Here is a 20757-nt window from a genome sequence, read left to right as displayed (position 1 = left end):
TTAGTTTTCCTGTGTGTAATGCTACATTTCTATTTCAATGGCAACAGGAAAACTGCCTCCTATATGCTAATTTTATTCGTGCCTTCTCCATAAGCCATCATGAGGTTGTTCTTTGCCCTAGCTCTTCACTTGAACTTACCTGTATTAGAAAAAAGTGCTTTATTACACTGGCAAAAACCAGCCACTTATAAAATGGTTTACTCAGTCTGCAGAATCATGTCCCCAGGACAGCCACACACATTACATACACACACATTATAGACTGAGACAGAATATTGTTTTTCCTTCCAATTACCTATCATGGATTGCTTAAAATAATTTTACCATGGGGTTTTATGTTTTAATACTTGCACACACAAAACCAGGTGTAAGTAAATCGTATTCAATAAAAGACAAGCGATACCTTACAATTATTTAAAAAAAAAAATAATAAAAAATAAATCCTGTAAGGATTAAAGCCTCTTCCATCTGTCCTAGAGAAGCAGTTCCAACAGCTTGAACGTGTTCAGTTTAATTCAGAACAGATAGAGATCAATCCTTAAGGCATTTGAATCCCTTTGTCCCTTTGGGGGAGTGGTGTGTGGAAATAAGCATTTCTAGGGCTGTTTCTTCAAGGGTGATGACATATTCCTCTCCCTTACTGTTCTGTTACTTCAGCAGCCGTTTTCTCTTTTTCAGAAGTGCATCTCGAAGAGCCAGCTAAATAGAAAACAAGAGGGGAATATTCAGGTAAGGAGACAGCAACACTCACATCAACAGCCCTCTTAGATTTTTTCCACCTCAAAAAAACACTAGCAGCTTATTAGCTAAAACTGGGAGCATAACTGGCCAATGCTAACGACTAAGGTGGTACAAATGCTGTGGTTATTTAGCTAAAGTCAGTAGTACAATTCAAGAAAGAGTGGGGCTTCAAAAAAAAAAGGTTTTGTACAACATTAGAAAACCCTACATAATGAGGAAGATCAGATTAACATAAACTGTCCTTCCACTGACTCATGTTCAGTTAGATGAGATCAAGAAAAAACTTCAGCTGAGCAGTAAGTAGGATTAAATGGCATTTTTTGAAAGAGTATTACAAAGCTTCTTTTCAAGGTGGGAAGGAGGGATGCTAGAAACCTTTACAAGTGCCATATGACTCTAGAGAGAGATTTGGTGTATATTTCAGACATGTTTTAGTTGGTAAAGGGTTCTAACACTAGGCTATAGACAACAGTCTGTTTTATTCTACCACCAAAGCGGGAAGCAGAGCACAGTGTCCTACAACTGTAGTACTCCAATCCACTTTTAACAATTATTTCCATATCATATAACTTTCTGTGAAAACAGTGAAGTATTTATTCTTTCACAGTTTAGCTGTTACATTTAAAATTGAAACATTAGTGGGGAGTGAGTACTGAAACCATTCAAGATGGCTTTTTAGAAGAAGGGAGCCAAGCATAAGAATCACTGTAAACAGCAGTTTCCTCTAAGTGCCTGGATTGTTGGTTTGCGACTTTGTGTGTTTGAGAGCTGGGTGAACATGGTCAGCCTTATTTGCGGTAAGGCAGAATGATAGCAAATAAAAACACTGCAGGGGATATCAGTCCAAGTCTTCCTGTTTAACAGAAACACACAAGACGTTATCTCTCTATTGAGTCTATAACCTGTTTCATACTTGCCACTCTTAAGGCACGAAACTGCAGACAGATATACATTACCCTAATGATATGATCCTGGAAAAAACGAAGGAGATTTTGTAAAAGAAGCATCTGAATGCACTCTAGCACGAGACAGAACAATACAAAAAAGTAACACCACACAACTGCATTATTCTAGAAGTTTTTCTTGGAACATGTTCAAAGGAGTCCAAACGTATAACACCCTGTAAAGCCCTAGACTGGCCATCTGCCAGGTTAGATAAAAGGATTTTAAGGCATATTGTTGTTGTTAGCACTGACTTACTCTACCAAGGTGAAACACAGCAGGGCAAGGCAATATGCCTACACCAGTGCTCTAGCAACAGCTGCCACACACAGTTTGGGCCTGATGCCCAGCTGAGGGGCACCACAGGAGAAGGGGGCTTCCTGTCCACATGCCTCTCTTGGCAGCTGTGCTGTCCCACATGCCTGGGGTTAGATAAGTCATCCCCTCAAGTTTCTGCCTTGCCTTTCCGATATCCCTCTAGCCACCCCTGCTATGGCTGTCTACAGAAACACACCGTAACTGGACTGTCAAACAGACATTTGTATAGCCTTTCCCAAGGACCACAGCCAAGCTTAGAGCTAAGGAAGCAGCAGAGGGCAGGGCTTCACTAATGAGAGCAGCACACACGGCAAGCTAAACTGAAGCCTTTTTGGTTTTCCTAAACAGCTTCAGATAGATAGCAAGTAACATTTATGTCTGTGCTCTAAGTACATTTATGATAAGCTATTAGAGGACCTGAAAGACAAGCCAGGCCAGGTCAGATGAGTCCACAATATGGCAGTAACAGGAGAAAGGTGAAAAAAATCATACAGAGTGAAGAAACATACTAAAAGCTTGTCTCGAAAAACACTCCTCCATATCAAGGAAGCTACTTCTATCACAGTATTAGATACAGGGTTCTAATATGATCTTCAATTTACATAAGGGAAAACAAACCATATCACGTCCTTCCTAACCTACACATGACTTGGCAACTGAGCTTAGTTCTCAATGCATATTGAAGCAGAGACTGACAAAAGGATTCTTCACCACAACCATTTCTGAATTACCTCCTCATGACAGGGTTCACAGGAAGCCATCTCACCGAAAGACCTTTCCAGCAATTAAACCATCAAAATCAGCAGCAATGACTGAGGGCACAGGATAGACAGCACTTCACCTGCATTTCAAGCTTACTCTCAGAATGGCCCATCTATTTTCAACATTAAACATTACCTGTTTTTCCCTGAAAGAACGCTTGTTTTTTGTCCGGACACTATGGCTATATCTCATCATCATGAAGTTCTTGTGCTTTTGCTTTTCTTTGTTGGAAGAGCTGGCAAATGGGTTAATTCTTGTTTTCTTTTTCACAAATTCTTTTCTGTCCGTTTTTCCAGCCTAGAATAGACAACACAACAACATAATTTTTCATTCCGTACAGTTAACGTCATCTGCTAAGGCGAGAGGTTCTATGGCAGTAACAATAAATGCAAGTCGAGTATGACTTTGTCATGCATTTTTCCATGCTGACTGTATTTAAGTCACAATGAAAATTGGGTGCGTCTATTTTCATTGTCACTTGTGACCAGCAAGAGGCTGTTTATTTGTTACAGCCAAGATACAACAGAAAAAAAACTATACAAAACATTTCTCAAAACACAGACAGCAGGTGGACACCTCTCTTGCAGATGCTCTCCAGCACCTCCTTCTTCTGCAGGAGACAAACACAGACCTAGATCTAGAAAGACACAGGATATGAAATCTCCTGTTAGATCCTCACCTTTGCAGTTGCCAGCCTGGTCTCCTTGTCCGATTTAGGCTTTTTGTGCAGATGTTCAATATCCCTGAGTGAAAGCAGCTCTCCCCTGCACACACACAAAAAACCCAACAGAAGGCCATCACAAACAAAACTTCATCTGGCAAGGAAAACAAGATGCCCTCCTGAACCTTTGCCTCTCACTCAGCTCTTACACCATTGTCCTTCCATAAACTTTCACACAAACACTTCTTGTTCTCAGTCTAATCCTCATACTTGGGACAACCCTTACGTAAGTCTCTCATTCCTGTTTTCAAGTCCTGCTTTACACACCAAGTTTATGTACTCTGGAGATATGTCGTGCAACTACTGCTATAAAACCCCCTCCCACCCATTGGTCTGAACAAGCAAAACAGACTCATGGTTTCCAACAGCCCCTCTTGTCTTCTCTCCCAGATATAAACAAATCTTCCAGCTGGGATCTGTTCTAAGCTGTGTGGCTCTTCACCTCGTGTCACCAGGAGATACTGACTCACAGCAGAGCTCCATACCCTGCTGCAGTTAAAAGCTGCATCACCAGATTATAGGTGATACAAGGAAGAGAAAGAACTCATCAGTAGTCCATATCCCACCTGCCCTCCTCCTCGTCTTCATCTATTTCAATGTATTTCCTCTTTGCAGCTTTGCCAGGTGCAGAATTCACTTCTTTGGAAAGCTGGGCAAGACGTATTTTGTGGAACTCTTCTTGAGTGAGCAGCCTGCTTGTACTGACTGCTGCAGCTTTGGCTTTTCGTTCATCTATGGGCATGCTTTTCACCTTCTCTGCCTTTTCAAAGAAGTACAAAACATGAATCATCCAGAGCTCTGAAAACCATTTTTATGCCCCAGTCCATGACCCCTGCCTCCCAAATACTTATGTAGGGGCAATATTGTTGAGAAATGCTACAACCAGCTGTAAGGTTTCTTTATAGTCTTACACCCAACATGTAGCACTAGAATAAAGATCCACTCAACATTTCAGAGTGAGTGAAAGAACCTCATGCAAGTATCACAGCTCCGAAGGAGTTCAGCCCTGGGACAGAGTTTCCAACCTCTCTCCTTTACCTAACAACGTGGGTACTTCTGCACAAGAGCTGAAGGGTACTTCAACCCCACTGATCCTGGTTAAGCTACTCCACAGCCCTACATAGTTATTTGTGAGCAGCTGCATCAAGGTGCAGAGCAAGAGAATCTGGTCTGATATTACCAAGATACATATTTGGAGTAGAAGACACATATAACTCACTACTTCTTTCTGCTCCTCATCTGAGGAGTGATGTACATCAATCCATTCTCCATCTTCATTATCTTCTTCTTCTTCACTCAGACTAGCACTTTCCCATCCATCTGCTCAGGGGAAGAAGCACAGAGAGCTGTTAATACAGATTCTGCTTCACTGCTTGAATTGGAAATAATTTAAGCTTGGATTGCCAAATACTACTTCAAAGTTCATTTCCAGTGTTTCATAATACACAAAAACTTTCCTCTAGGGAGAGAAGCTTAACACCTGAAGTTTCATAGCGCTAAAACATCTGTCCCTCTGCTTTTCTGTCCTTCAGTATCTATCATAACAAGCAGCACAGAGTATCAAACTGCATTGGGTAAACTGTATTTATTCGAGGATAGTATGAGTGCTTCTTCTTGGACAGACACAGACATGCCCATGGCAAGGGGGTTGGAACTAGATGATCTTTAAGGTCCCTTCCAACCCAAACCAGTCTGGGATTCTATGTGCAAGCCATACAGCAATGTGACAGCAGCAAATAAAGTCAACATACACCAAGTTTTATGTCCAGATAAAATCTCAGTGACAACAATGCTCACTATAGAAGTAGTAAAGAATAAAAGACCAACCTTCTTCTTGGGTTCCTCCCTTTTCCTTTTGACTCTCAACATCCAGTACTTCTGCTCCTGGAATATAATCTTTGGCATCCAGTTCTCCGTATTCATGAATCCTGGCTTCCAATGAAGCCTCAGTAGGTTTACCCTACAAGTTAACAAAAGACGTGTTAAACGGGCTAGTATTTTAATGTCCACAAATCTATCAAAAAGTCTGGGGAGAGGAGGGTGCAAAAGAAATTCTGCCTGATAAACCAAGAGAAGATCTTTAGTTCCTAGGAAGTTGAACGAATTCTAAGAAGATGGTCAGGCTTCTGTAACATGAGCCTTCTGTCCATGAGTTTGATAGATCTGAACTAACGCAATCTTGAAATAAGAGGACACCAAGTCTGAAAGGCAGGGGAATAACATGAGCCTATGTTCATAGCTAATGGAATGCATGTAAAACAACACTTACCCTGAATTTCTTCTGCAGCATCTCTGGATTTAGGGAACGGAAGAGGTGTATCAGACATCTTGCAGACATCATCACATCTATCCAGAAAATAGGGAATCAGGATTACATACAGAAAAGCAGACTTCTGAGCAAACTGACAGACCGCTCATGCATCTTCTGAAGTTATAAACTCCCTCTAATTTCAACAGTGCAGGATCCAGCTCTTCCTTAGGACTAAATGTTTATTAACAAGCTGTTTCCCTTCTTTGGCTTTGTCACTTAGTTTCCCTGCCATAACTACCCTTGATTGTTTTGTCTCCTAGATTTATACACTCAAAATACAGAGAAATGCAACTAACATAGAAAACTTCACCTCTCAGCCCACAAAAAAAAAAAAAAAATTAAGACACCACTATAATGAAGGCAGTAACTATGGAGAACCGGCTGATACACGAAAATAGTTTTTAAATCATATCCATGTAAAACACTCACTTTTATTTTTATGAGTCTTGTACTGAACGAGGTCTTGGAGCAGATCTTCAGTCATGGCCAATGGACATCTTGCAGTGATTTCTTTTATTGCATTGATTCTGAAAAATGGCAAGCGATTTATTTTGTCAACACCACAGTTGAGAGAGGCTCCCACTGTCCCACCAACAGACTGAGTGATCTGGAACTTGAAAAACCTTATACAGCATTTATGCAAAAGTGTAAGAAAGAACAGGACAAGGAGCTCTGTGCCATGGTTCTCCAAAACCATCCGTCTTTGGCCCCTACTCTACTCTCCAGCAGTTGACTCGAAGGTCAGAGAGGTATTTCTTTCTAGAAAGTATGTAACAGTTTCACTAACAGCAACACAGTAGTGACATTTGATCCACAAAACAAATTCAAAATCCTGAGCTAGGACACTAGCCACTCAGTGAGTATATACCCGTATATGTGTGTGTGTATATATATATAAAAATAAATAATATATATATAGGTATATACCAATATATTAATTCACAGACAAAAGCTCTGCCCCCAAAATAGAAATAACAGTATCCAGGAAACAAGAAAAATAGATCAAACCAGAAAGCAGAAAACCCACACCATCATGAAATCCAGAAAAGTTAAGCCACAGCAGTAAGCCCAGAAACCCATCATCCTGAGGAATTTAAACCACTGCCAACAACAATAAGGGAAGTTTCTGCTGAGATACTGTCCTAACTCATTTTTAATCAAGCAGGTTCTGTGAAGAGTAGTACAAATGACAGGAAAAAGTTGCAGGTCACGCAAGAAACAGATATTTTTCTACATTCAGAGTTTTACAGGTTTTTATTATTCTGTACCCACCCTACGGTCATGACCTCCCCAGAATTCTTGTCAGTAACAAAGTTGTTGGCAATGGTCATTAACACTGACTGGATAATCTGAAAATAAGAAAAAAAGGTTAAATTAACAACGCATATGTAATAAAATTGGCAAATGATTACATATTAACACACAATAGAACATCCTCACAGAAAGAGCTCAGGACTTGTCACTATAACCTGCAAATATTTTCTAGACAAGTTCTCTCTTGCAGAAACGAAGGCAGAAGACATGGGTTTGGGTCTTCTCCCCCTTTATAGAAAAAAAGTCCCTTGGAACTTGCTGAAGTAGCCAAAATTACAGTAAGCTTTTAAAGACCAAGGGTCTGACCAGATTCCCTTTTACCCCTCCCCATGAATGCACTCAGTTCCATTCTGGTCTGCTGTCCATTTTTAACATCACCAAGCACAGGTGGAGTACTGACCTCAGGCGGTACTAGCTGATGTGAAGCCTGTGCAGCAAACAGAAGAATCTTTGTCACTTCTGGAAGAAAAGAGGGAAGAAGATGCCAAATGTATATTGCTGCAGCTCACTCTGGCTAATAGAAGCATCCACCAAAACAGCCAACTCAAACCACTGAGCCTAAGTCTCAAAGCCATTTCAGCCTGAAGTTACTCAGGACAACTATTTCTCCTTTCCCATCAAGGGAACTCACCTGGTCTCCACCCCAGCAGCAGTGCAGGCCCTTAATAGCCAATTAAGACACAAAGAAATGCTCTACAGCTAGAGTGAAAAACACTAGTAAAACAAAGCAGCAAAAGGCAGTCAAACTTTACTAACTAGTCAGGATTTGCAAGGAACCAGGGACTCAATAGATGCACTTTATTCCATTGCTTGAGTATCTCAGACACTCACGGTCAGGAGCAGAGTGCACACAGCTTCCATAAAATTCCAAAGTTCTTTGCACTTCTAGCAGTAATAGCCTTTTACTTCCTTCATCCAAAACCCTGTAGAGTATTCATACTTCCTACTAACCTGCTGCTGCCTATTTGTTTACAGTACTGCTTCTAAGAAGTGACTGTACATGTGAGATGAGAGGACCAGCAGCATTATCTATTAGTAGCTACTTACCTCTCTGATGGGGCTGTAGAAATCTCTGAACAAAGGGGTAGAAATTAAAAAGAAAAAGCTGCAAGAAAGATGTAACAGGTTAGCTTCTTGTCTCTTAGTTTGAGATCACCTTCCTAGGCCAATATGCTGTGAAACAACCCATCATGCTCCCCAAATGCCTTTGATTTTATTGCATGGTGCATTCTAACATCCTGAGTTTGATAAACATGGAGATGAGGAAGTCACTTACACAAAGGAAACCGAAGGCCCAATCCCAAGCTCTGTGAAATCCAGAGCAGCTCTTGTCAGCCTGTGTGTAATTCAAATCAGGGCACTCTGCTGCACAACCCTACAGTGCACCAGTTTGCCTCAGGGACACAATCTTCTCTCTCAAAACAGAATGACTCCAGTAACGTCAATGACACTTTGGCTGTACCTCAGAATGCTGTACATGAGCAATCGCTGGACTCCTTTGAAAAAAAAGCTTTCTCCTTTGAAGAATCTCCTGGGAGCACACAGATCTTGACAAAGACATGCTCTCCTTTATTTGTTAGGGACAGCTCAGCTATTCCAGACCAACAGCTTTCTTTAACAGAGGTCACCTCGTCCCACACAAGTCCATCCCACTGCTCCCTTCCATAAGGCCCACTGGCAACTGACTGACCATACATCTGCACTTTTCAACATAGAGGAAAATTAAACCTCCCTACTCCAGAGGCACAAAGCCAGAGCATGCCACCACCCAAACCAGGCTGGCTACCTTCAGACCATTGTAAAATTAACAGAGTATCTACCTCGTGTATTCCGACTAGCCTAGATATTAGGTCCATGAGCATCATCTTCACTTCAAATCGTTCCTTAGAGCTCTCCAGCTGCTTCAGCAGTTTCTCTGCAAAGTCTAGAAGAAGCAATAATAGATTTGAGATAGACTTAAAAAGCACAAGGCAGAAATCAGCCAGGATTAGCCTTTAATAAAGGCTGTCAGTTCCATTTGGGTTTTTAAGCCCCAGCGCCCACACTCACAAGAAATTAAAGGTGGCCAGAGCACTTCTCCCAGTGGAGAAGTTTTTCTTCTCACATGCCTAAAAGGTCCAAAGATGTGCACAGGTTCAGAAGAAGAAAACTAGCAGAAGTTCCACAGCATCATAAGCATAGGGTCAATATTTAAAGCTAGGGGGTTTTAGATATATTTTGGGTTCATCTGAAAAACAAAATCCCTGGAGGTTCACTAGATGAGGCTAAGACCAAGTCAAGTGCTATTAGACAAACAGACTAGAAGAAGAGGTACACTTCTGAAGGGGGTAAGCCAAGGAAGCTGTAGTAAACTACTCTCCAATCACCAATTTATGGGCTTCAAACATAGAACAAAGAGGCGGACAGCCGCATCCTGATCTGTAACAACCCCAAGCAGATGATGTAATATTGTTCCTTCCTTGTCTGACTATCTACAAGTGTTCCACTACAACAAGCAGAAGACATCTGATCTTATTCTCTTCAAGTACTATGAAGTTCTAGGATAAAGCACACAGCAGCTATCACGTTGCCACATTTGTGTCTACTTGTCACTCATTGTCCTTGCTGACTTGTGTCTAAGCTTCAGAGTCCAGGATTAAGACCGATCTTGAAAATGACAATACACAATGCAGGCTTACCTTGTGGATCATGAATCAAGTGAATAGCAGAGAAGTTGAACACCTCTGGCTTGCTCTTCTTTTTCTGTTTCTGCATACAAAGAGAGATACATTTTTTTCTTTCCACCTTACCTAAGAGGCAACAGGAACTTTATTAAAGAGTTATTTATTAAGACACCACACACTTTATAAAGTAGGGGACCACACAAAGGGCACCCAGAGCAGAAATAATCCACAACTTGGACTTTAAGCCTGTTTCAAAACAGCTGTCTTCCAGGTAAGCACAGTATATGCCTGGCCAGTGGACACTAGAACACTTAAGGACCTTTACCTAGAAGAAATGACAGAAGGTAGCTAAGTCAACAGGGACAACAAGAAGATCTCTGCACTTGAAGGATTAAGCTAAAACACTGCCAAGTCAGGCACTCCTCACCTTGAGAACCTTCATCGCTTTCTCCAGTTTCTTCTTGCGCTTGGTGGTTTTCTTGTTGGTTGCATAGCGTATCATCAGATCTCTGGCCGTGGGAAGATCGTCCTTGAGAAAGAATGCAAGGAAAACAAGACTTAGGAAAGCAAAGGATTTCTTAGCATTAGTCATCAGACAGACAGCAAAGGCATCCTGCTGTAAGTTTGGGCCAGCTGTCAGAAACACTGAACTTTTTTTGTGAAGCATAGAAACATCTAGAGGAAACAAGATGGAAAACTAACAAAGCAGACACACTGGCAGAGCCAGGGTTACTAGGATGACAGGCGTATGATGAGTTTGAAGAACACAGAGGAGAAGATCACAACACCCACCTCAGATTCTGAGTCACTGTCTTGTTTCTCATCTTCATCTTTCCCCAGAAAGAACTTCAAAGCAGCAACTAACACCTGAAAAGTAAAGTAAGTTTATGTAGGACAGGATAAACTGACAAGAGTATTTTAAATACCCCTACATCCACATCTGAGATTATACCAAGACTCCCCTAATTTTTTATAGGCATGGATATGAACAGAAAGCAAAACAAATCACAGAGTAAGCCAGGGTGGTTTACTGAGAGTCAACTTTTGCTGACCAAATACCACCTCCTTCCACAACTCAAGTGGTATTTGAAAATAAAACAAAGACCAATCATCAGTGAAGCTTGTTAGCAATTACAAAATTAATTGCATCTGCAGGAAAAATGGTAACATCCAATTTCATCAAGTGATTTCTGTTCTCACCTTTGTCACTTTCGAAAAGCAGGCAGTTGTGATGACATTGACTGTTTTGGCATCATTCCTGGTATAAAATAAAACATCACCTTTCACTTTAAGGTTGGCAACTTCAACTTATTCCCAGAAAAACTCCCATGTGACTCCTAACAAGCAGGAAGCTCCCTTAGAATCAAACCTCTCAATGTTCCAACTAGATCTGCAAAGTAGTACAGCTTCACAAAACCAAACCAAACCTCAGAGCACCCATTAGATCAGTCATCTAGAATGAACTTACATACCTAACAAGAAAAACACACCAAAATTCCTCTTCCGACTGTACCTCAGAAGCTGTATGCTAATATTAGCAGCTTTTATTTGCAAGAGCTCGAAGAAGTCAGCTGCACACAGCTTCAGTTTCAAATGCAATACACACAATTTACATACCATTTTCAACTAAACCATCAAGTATTCCAACCTAACTAACACAAAGACTTCACTCAGGAGTGTTTCTTCCCATCTAAACCCCATTTCACAAAATACAGCCCCTCTGGAACAAATAAAAATATAGTGAAGTCACTGTCCCCTCCATTACATTTTGCATTACATGATGCAAGTGATGTCGGAGTGGTTGCGTATGCTAAACCAGGGGATCAGTATGAGCCTGCCAAGCCTACCAAATATTCCTTCTGTAAAGCTCAATCATCACATCCAGAGATATCTTGGCAGCAGTGGGATTGCTGTCTCTCAACATGGTGTACATGAAGTTCTGCAGTGTCTAAGAAACAAGTTTGGAAACATTTATTGCTACAAGTCTTTCACAGTATCAAGAGATTCAATTGAACTATGTTTGAAAACCAAAACACTTACTGTGTTTACTTTGTTGTTTTTGTGTTTAGCATTGACATTCTTGATGTCCGACACGATGTGAGTATATAAAGTCTGTGAAGGGAGAGACTCAAGTTAAGGTTTAAGTTAACAGCTGGAAAAACTACAAGAAGTTATCCTGTCAAGTCTCACATATGCTTTATTTTCATGTATTTGAAAAGCATACTTACACTAAGGCAGGAAAATGAACCCCATGAAGTATTACTTAAAAATTCCCAACCCCTGCTCCACTCAGGCATGTTCCAATGGCCAGTTTAACAATTCTGGTGGCAGAAAGCAAGTATTGCCACTTCTATGGCAAAAATCACCCCAAAATACAGCTTTAACCAGCAGCTAGTGTGGTTTTAGAATTCAGCAAGGCCTACTCTGACAGCAGCCTTTTTAGAGTTTTCACTTGCAGCCACATCCAGGCTGCTCCATTCCAAACACAGGACATGGTAAAGATATTTACAGCTGCACATCCCATTGTTAACCCAACACACAGCTTGAATTTGCCTCTGTCAACTGCTGAACAAACAGAACTAACTTCAACTTTCCTATTTTATTACCAAGGAAAGGAGAAGAGCTGCCTGCCAGTGCTCTGTCACCTCCAGTAAGTCAGGCAAATCCCACTGGAAATCAAGATGGGTTTTTTTAAGCACAGCTTACCTTTCGTAGAAGCTTATCATGGCACCGCAGCAGTTGGAAGAAAAGCTCCAGCAGACTTGTTGGGTTTATTAAATTCTTGTTTCTTAACAAGATCAAAGCCTTACAGAACGTCTGTAAGAGAAACAAGGATTTGGATCCAGAACTTCATAATACTCACCAGTTTCCGTCTTTCTTAAAAAATTAAAGAGTGAACTGTAAGCTCTCGCCTCACATCTAAAGGGCATCTTTTAGCCACACAAGGACTCAAGCCACCTTTCAGTGTAGGTCTTACCATACGCAAGTCCACATCCAGGACTGTGTGGTGGTAGGACAACAGCTCCTTCAGCTGCTGGGGAAAACTGGCCATGTGCTCTGGGTAGCAGTGGGCAACCTGCATGGAGACAGATCGTTACCATCCTATCATAACCTTTTAATACACACAAAACTAAGTTCATAATGCACAGATGTAAGAGGTACAATGCAATTAAAAAATGCTTTCAGAAACTTGTACCACGTGCTCAAACACAAGACTTATGTTGCTGGGAACACACAACACTGCTGCAGGAACCTCTGTCAAGGCACAGTTTTACAGCAGCTCTGGCAACATTAACAGCCAAACCCGCCACAGCCACCACGCTCAGAGCAAAGGCTCTGCGGCTGGTGGAGGGCTCCAGGCCGGCGTCAAAGCGGCCTCTCAGAGGGGCAGCGGCTTACCTGTGCCAGGAACATGACCAGCTCGGCCAGCTCCTTGCTAGGCTTGTCCGGTTGGAAGGTGAAGATCTCCACATGGGACTGGTAGTGGTGGTACTGCTGGAGGAACTGAGCACACAAAACAAGGCCGTCAGCTGCTGAGCAGCGCAGGCAATACTTGACACCCCCAGCCCTACGTCCCGCCCCGGCCCCGCACCTCCTCGGTGTAGGAGGTCGGGTCGCGCTTGATGAGGTTCTGGAGCTGCGGCAGGTTGCTGGGCAGCTTGTTCCCCTGACGGCCCGACATGCCGACAACGCCGCACCCGGCCCGGCCGCAACACGTGAGACATCAGCTGCGCGTCGCCATCTTAGCCAGCCCCCTCCCAACCGGCGCCGCCGAGGGACAAACTTTATCGAGCGGCGCGTCCTCCCCGCAGCGCGCTCTGGTTTGGAGTACGTCCCTGCCCTGCAGTGGCCGTACGCTCGTCCCGGCTGGATCACATAGCTTCATTTGGTGGGACAAGTCAGGTTTTGAGTGTTACGTGCTACCAGTTAGTGCAGCAACACTGCCGAGGAACTAGATCTGGCCCTTAATTAAAGGATGTGAATATGTCAGCAGCCTGGGTAGGTTTTTATTCACACTGTGATTTGCAGCTGGGGTGCCCAAGGGTCTTGCAGCCCCGAGATCATCTTCAGGACATGAAATGAGGTCTTCAAGTGAGCCCAAGATCAAGAAGAGAGCTTTAAAAAAGAGCCTTACCATTTACAAGGACAGCCCTTATGAGGCAGGGAAAGTGAGGACAGATTGGGTGGTACGAGAGACCAGTATCTTTAGATTTTGAGTAGCTGTAGATACAAAGCTCCTCAGAGGTGATGCTCCCTCCGCCTCCCATTTTCAGGACGATGTCACAACACATCTCAGATGAGTGTATAGGGGTGGTGGGCATTAACGTGAACACTCAAAAAGGATAACAGGAAACTTTGAAAGTTCTTTCTAATTCAGTTCTCTTATTAATGTATCTTTAAAACAAGGCAATAGAAAGCTTACCTCTTTACTTTGTATAGCTTTTATTTCCTTTGGGTAACTGATTACACTGTAGAACAGATTTACATTATTATTTTACAGAGCATACTTGTCTGATATATCAACATAAAATTAAGGATTAAATGTGGCATTGTTACAGGTCCAAAGTTATGAATATTGCTTATTTCAAGTGAGACAAAGTTTTTCCCACTAAAAGACTTTCCTTATGACAGTAAGAAAGTCACAGCCAGCTGTAACCACTTGAGCATATTCACTAACTGGCTGCCTGTAACAACCTGAAAATATTGGTTCAGGTTAGTTCTGGCTTTCCCCAAACCCTTAGAACAATTGGGCTCCTGCATAGGAAGCACATTTAGGCACAGTGCCTGCTGAGGCACGCTCCAGCTGTCAGACACTGATGCTGCAGGTGCTGAAAACCAAGTACAGCTTCAGCATTTGAACAGGAAGCTGTGCAAAGCTGACGGGCCACTTGCCACTGGTAGCGACACTGTAGACTTCTAACTGTGGTCTAACACATCTTCTGGTCACTCACGCAGCAAGTCGGGGGGGGGGGAATGGGAATAAACATATATATATATATATATATACACATACACACACACATTTAAAGCTTCCTTTTCAGAGTCACATGTGACATCTTTTCAGGGGAATACACACATTTTCACTCACTTCAAGTACAGACACCTGCAAGAGCACAGCTTAAGCCTGATGGGCTGGATACTGCCATTGATAGTAGGCATTAGAACCTGAGGATGAAGGAATTTAGTTCTTTAAAGAGTAAAGAAAAAACCATCTGCTTTCTGTCACCTGCTGTTCTTACTAAACACTGATAGAGCTCACTTTAAAATGTAAGCCAAGACAATAGGGCTAAGAAAAAAGAATTAGTATTTCACATAATGATCTTTAAATTGATTAGTTTCATCAGCATCTTGGCATGCTTAGTTTCTGCTTTCAGGCATCTCTGCTCTATTGAAGACTTCAGCGTAGTATTAAAAGAAACAGAAGTAGTATCTCATGTGATTGTGAACTTTCACTCAGCACCCTTCAGTCACCTATCATCACAAACTACTTGTGGTAAAGAGAATGTAGAACTATACAGCTGTTACTTAAACTGAATCAGAAAAGCAGATCAGTTTAGGAGTCAACTGATCTAATACAGCAATAAATTACTAACTTGATGAAATATAACACTTTAATTGTTTTGAGGACTAATAATTTTGGAAGCAACCATGTTAGAAACCAACTTTACTCACATCATTGAAAATATCCATAGCAATCTACTGGATTTTTTTTCCTAGTAGATTGGTAAAAACAACACTGTAGCTTTTGATTCTACAGAAATTAAAGCTTTTGTTTAGGGTTAGAAAAAGCCTAAAAGCTGAATTAATTTTTTTACTTAAAATCTAGTGAATAGAGCAACCATAGCTATCATACAGCTTGTTTAATAAAATTATTACTTACACCTTAACTACTTCACATAAGAAAACAGTGTAAAAGTTTTTATAGCTTCTTCAGTAAAAATTAACTTGGTAGCCTTTTAAAAAGATTCTAATTTCTTAGCTAAAGCAAGGAAACAAGCTACTGAAAAGTTTCTCATTTTTTTTTCTATAAACAGAGCAAACATCCAAAAACCATTCCATAAGCTTACCTTAATTTTAAGAAAGCAACCATTTAAACATTAAAAAATCTGCTCATTAAGAAACAAAACTAGATGGTTTTGTTGCTGCTGCTATGACTTTCTCAGCTACTACAAAAGAAAAGCAAGCATTAATCTAGTGGCGAGCTCCATGTGAGTGTTTATATCCCAACCCCCTTCTCTCCTGCACACTCATTAGTCTGATTTCCATGAGCTCCTCAAGCCAGGAATGCTTAAATTCAGGGAGGAAAAGGGCTGTTTCCTTTGTTTTGTTGGTGGGTGTTGTTTTGTTTTGTTTTGTTTTTTTGTTAAGTGTTTTCTTTGAGGTGAGAATTGGAAATTTCATTTACTCTAGGTTGTTTTAGGGTTGGAATCTGTGGGGTATATCAATTGTGCTGTGAGTAGGATGTGTTATTTAACATAATAGGGAACTTCGCTGGAAGAATCATTAGGTGGTGTTAAAGGGTGCCAAGTATGATTTATTTAATTTATGTGTGATTAGTTTCTGACCTGTATATGGATGCTAGTAAGATTTGGCTTTTCTTTTTGAGGATTCTGAGTTGAAGGTTTTTTGTGGGCTACATTTAATACGATGTTATTAACTTGATTTATTTAGTCTTTTTCTTGAGTGTTTTCTCAGGCCAAACAAACTGATCACTTGATGGTCTAAGTGTAAACCATTCATAGTTCCTCAGTCTTGCTCTGTAGATTTGTAAGCTTCTATTCCCCCCACCCTTCCAATTCTGGGAAAAGTCACTCCTGTCACACTTGGGCTTTGCCTTCCCTGGGTTACAGCCCAAGACAGAGGTCCCCTGCTGCTTGACATTCTGACAGTATTTGAATGTTGGGGTGCACGAAGAGACTTTAATGCTAGAAAGAATATCAACCTAGTGTCTGCTGGCACTGGGATGCCACCTATGTGAATTTGTTTTATTTGAGCTTCCAGTAGGTACATAAATTTTCTGATAGGCTTAGGCAGCGCAATGAGAACTGATTGAGGAATTAGCAGAATGTATTCCACAAACTGTTAAAGAGAGCTACTCCAGTTGTCCCAAGTCATTCCTTTAGAATTTATCCACCAGTCTGTGTCATGATTCAAACCCACAAGAAGTTAAGAGATAACACCAGACCTGACCCATGTTTGCTGCTTGTATTTTTCTTAAACAGGGATGATAAAGAACACATCATAAAGGCACAGGGAACAGTGTATTGCACCATCTTCCAGCAGCAGCAAAGCCTTTGCTTGTTCAGTCATAAATAAGTGTGAGTGTTGAAAAGATAAGGATATCTGCTGCGGCAAAAGAAAATTCTGCTCTAATTCCAATATTTTTCTCTGCAGTTCCCAGGAGTTCTCCACATGTTTCTGTGTGTGAAGAAAGCTTTTGCTCTAGGCAGAAAAGGAGTTGTGAATCTGGTTTCCACAACAACCAGCTACAAACATGCTTAGTGTATTATGCCAGCAGGGACTTAAAGCTAGTGCCTTCCTTGTCTAAGCAACACGGCTGTAGTGTTAGCTTCTGCAGGTTTTTTACACCTTTTTCAGATTTTCTGGGAATTTTCTTGTGGAGTGCCTTGGAGGTAACTGTCTATACATCAGTAAAAATAGAGTAAGATATTATTTTTCTCTTAAGGTACTTTTACTGTCAGAGCTGTAAAATATCAGGTATGCATACTTCTAATTCTTAATACCTTCTTAAAATGTATTTTGCCTCAGGATTAAGCAATTCTTGAGTATATATCTGTATAAAATATGCATTATACATCTGCGTAAAATGTGTGATACTGCACTATTTGATATTGCAAGCATGTTAATGATCTCTAAAGCCAACCTCTTAGGCTATTAACTTTTACTATGCTTTAGCAAGCAAGTACCTTACTGTATTACACTGTATTGCTAAGGCACTGAAAGTACCAATTGAAAACATCTGTCAGTTGCCATTTGACTGTTTAAGCCAATATAGGTAAATACTGTGGAGTGGCTGAAAGCTGGACAAGTTATGGTTAACTGAAATGAAGTGTAGTGAGGAATACTTGTCATCTCGAACATACAGTTTTACAATATTTTTGTCAGTAAAGCAATGGGCATATGTATAAAATGTCTTGAAACAGAAGCTCTATAACATTTTTTTTTTTTTATTTAAAAACAAAATTTTGTAATGCCAGTATTTTGTGTGCTCGAAATTCTGTTTTTCAGTGTATATCCTTCATGCAAGTTGTCAGTGTTTTATCAGCTTTTCTCAAGAGCTGCACAGCAGCAAGATGCTGGCCAGTGTGGATGAGCATACCTGGAGCTGAATATCCACTTGTGCTCTGGAAGTACTCCAGTATTTTTCATTAGAATACAACCTTTAAGCTCTGCATGATGTAATTTGCTTACAGAAGGAAGAATGTCTTGTAAGGGCTTTCAAGAAAGCAGACCAAGATTCTCCAACTTGCTTACTGGTCAGTGCTGGATATTCCTGAAGAATGGTCTAGAGGACTTCAGAAATGGCTTTCCTCCTTCACCTGATAACATGCTTGTTAATGGCAGGAAGCAGCCTGTCTCAATTATCCTTGAGAACAGCACACCAAAATCTTTGCCCAGAGCTCCATGAAAGAAAAGGAACCAGTGTAGCAGAGCACAGGTCTGTCTTTCCAAGCTCAGCCTGCTGCAGCAAGCCAGGAAGGATTATGTTGCACAGATAGAGTGCTGTCTGAGCCAGCATCCTTCAGTGTGCTACCCGTGCTTGGAAAAAAGCACCTCCCCAAAGGTAATCATCTTGTAACCTTGGTTAAACATTGTTTCTTTGGAGACTGGGAACAGGAAACTAACCTAGAAGGCAGCTACTATTGTCAGTTCAAACCACACACCAAGTTCTGTTTCTTTCCAAACTAAAAACAAGGCAAATAATATTGATGTTAACTTATATTTAGATGGTCAGTCCAAATTGCTGGCAAGTTAATTATGGAGCAGTATTGTAAATGGCTAATTGAGGAATCAACAGATCACAGAAAATGTGCTATCTGCTAAGTTATGAACAGGCAGTGATACAAATAGACATTATAGAGCAGGAAGCAACTCTAATCATAATTGTTAAGAATGCACCCAAGATAGCAAAGTATATCTCATTAGCTTTATTTCTCAGCATGTTTACAGAATCTTCCCTCTCTTCCTTGTCTCCAGTTCTTGATCTTGCTCTGCTTCATACAAGCACAGGTAGCAGATTACCTTCTGTGCAGCTGGGAACTTCCAGAATGTGCTTGTTTGGATGTTGTGGATGGTGGATAGTGACCAAATACAGTGGCAAAACTTAAGTTTTTTGCTTCTAGTACCTCTCAAAAGGAACAGGGGAGAGCTGGGAGACTTTTGGAATGACAGGCTTTATGCTAAAGAAGATGGGGAACTGAATGGAGTGCCTTAGCATTGTTTAGCCTTGTCTAAAGGGATATACTCACCTAAGGCTTGGATGCAGTAAGATGATAGATGGGTTCAGTGGGAGAAGCCCTATATTTCAAAGATGGGAATTGGGTGTCTGTTCTATGAGACCAGGCAACAGCAAAGCTCTCCCTGATCTTAAGCTATGATTACTGGGACAATGGGATCGTGAAACCAGAGATTGTACTGACAGGAAGGAAACTTAAAAGTAGTTGAAGGCAAGCCTCCTATGTGGTACAGCAGGTGGCTATAGAAGATTGCAGAGACTAGGCTTAAAGCATGATTCACAGTTTTAGCAAGCAGCCTGAGCTGCAATTAATGCTTTAGAGTTTTTTGGAAAAGGTCTGTAAATTGAGGCTTCTGGACTATGAACTGCCTTAACTGCTAGTAGATGTGTAGGTCCTTGCATGTCGGGCAGTCCTTGGCACAGCCCCCAAGCAGACTTCCTCCAATGAGGTTGCTTTTGATCACAGGATGTCCTTTTGCTTGGCTTGCAGATCTTGAGAGAGGTTGCAGGTGTCCTGGATCCTGACATGATACTGAAGAGTAAAGCTGGCTACAGTGACTATGAACAGGAGAACCAACCTGGTCAGGAGGTGCTGGGTCATATGGAGGACATGCAAAGCAAAGTAAGAGCTTCCAAGACACAAGTACAGTGAGTACAGCACAAGATGAAGACAGCAAAACAAATGGCTCTGAATGCCCCCTTCTGAGATGAGTGGAAAAATTAATTTAAGCACTTAATTAAAAGTTACATCAGTCTGTCATGGGAGTAGTTATCATTAAAAGATAGGTTCCTTTGACTTCCTCAGTGATCCTGATTAACTGATATCCCACCCTGTTCAGAGACTAGTCGTGGTTGGTGCTGAGTGATTCAAAATCACAAGGAGACAGCTTTGCTGGTGGTTAGTTTTGCAGGCTGAATTAGCTGAGTCAGAGTAAGTGCTATCACTTGATTCTTTCCTAAGCACTTCTGATAATGACAGGCAGATGTAGTGATGGATGCATACAGTTACAGTTTTTGAAGGTGGCAGGTTGACTGGTGACAGCTGCCACAGCAGATAATCAAAGGGTGTTTCACATTGTACTGCATTAATACCTCCAGTGGCAAGGAGTCTCGAGTCAAAACCCATGTGCATAGCTTCCCAAGAAGGTAGCAGCAAGAATAAAGGAGGCCACACTGGCTGACTTTTTTCCCCATGATGAACATGTAAAGCGAGCAACCAAGCATTTTTGTGACTGAGTTATGTCTTTGGTAAGTAAAACGAAACTGCCACTACCTGCTTTCTTTGATTCTACAGACTTATTTGCTACTTTTTAGGCTAAATGTGTTTGGACTCAAGAAGTAAAAATGTGACTCTGGATGTGCAAATCTGACAGCCAAAGTCAAAACCAACATTGACTCACAGCTCTGTCCTGTTGGGACTAATAGGGCTCAGCCCACTAAAATGAAAAGCAAGGAATAAATATTGCTACACAAAATTACTAATTAAGGTTGCTGCAGAACATTTTTT

The 20757-nt window shown here is 41.2% G+C and overlaps 1 protein-coding gene across 2 annotated transcripts; it reads right to left on the bottom strand.

Annotated features, from left to right (window-relative positions):
• Positions 1–316: 316 nt before the first annotated feature.
• On the bottom strand, positions 317–13454 carry SDAD1 (SDA1 domain containing 1; the record flags this gene model as incomplete). Of its 2 annotated transcripts, XM_080635409.1 has the most annotated exons (22): positions 317–699; positions 2899–3060; positions 3443–3527; positions 4051–4244; positions 4704–4804; positions 5312–5444; positions 5754–5830; positions 6225–6322; positions 7068–7144; positions 7510–7568; positions 8157–8214; positions 8930–9033; positions 9788–9857; positions 10200–10301; positions 10565–10639; positions 10973–11030; positions 11620–11720; positions 11813–11884; positions 12479–12589; positions 12750–12848; positions 13172–13276; positions 13365–13454. In XM_080635409.1, 22 exons carry the CDS (start codon positions 13452–13454, stop codon positions 649–651), a joined length of 2082 nt encoding a protein of 693 aa, XP_080491535.1. In that variant the 3' UTR covers positions 317–648. The 2 variants fall into 2 exon arrangements, with proteins under 2 accessions (XP_080491535.1, XP_080491536.1); XM_080635410.1 differs by lacking the exon at positions 12479–12589.
• Positions 13455–20757: the final 7303 nt, after the last annotated feature.

Source organism: Psittacula echo (genome assembly GCF_963264785.1).
Source record: "Psittacula echo genome assembly, chromosome: 1".
Classification (NCBI taxonomy): Eukaryota; Metazoa; Chordata; class Aves; order Psittaciformes; family Psittacidae; genus Psittacula; species Psittacula echo.
Note: the sequence above shows the minus strand (reverse complement) of the source record. Positions and strands in the feature narration are given on the sequence as shown.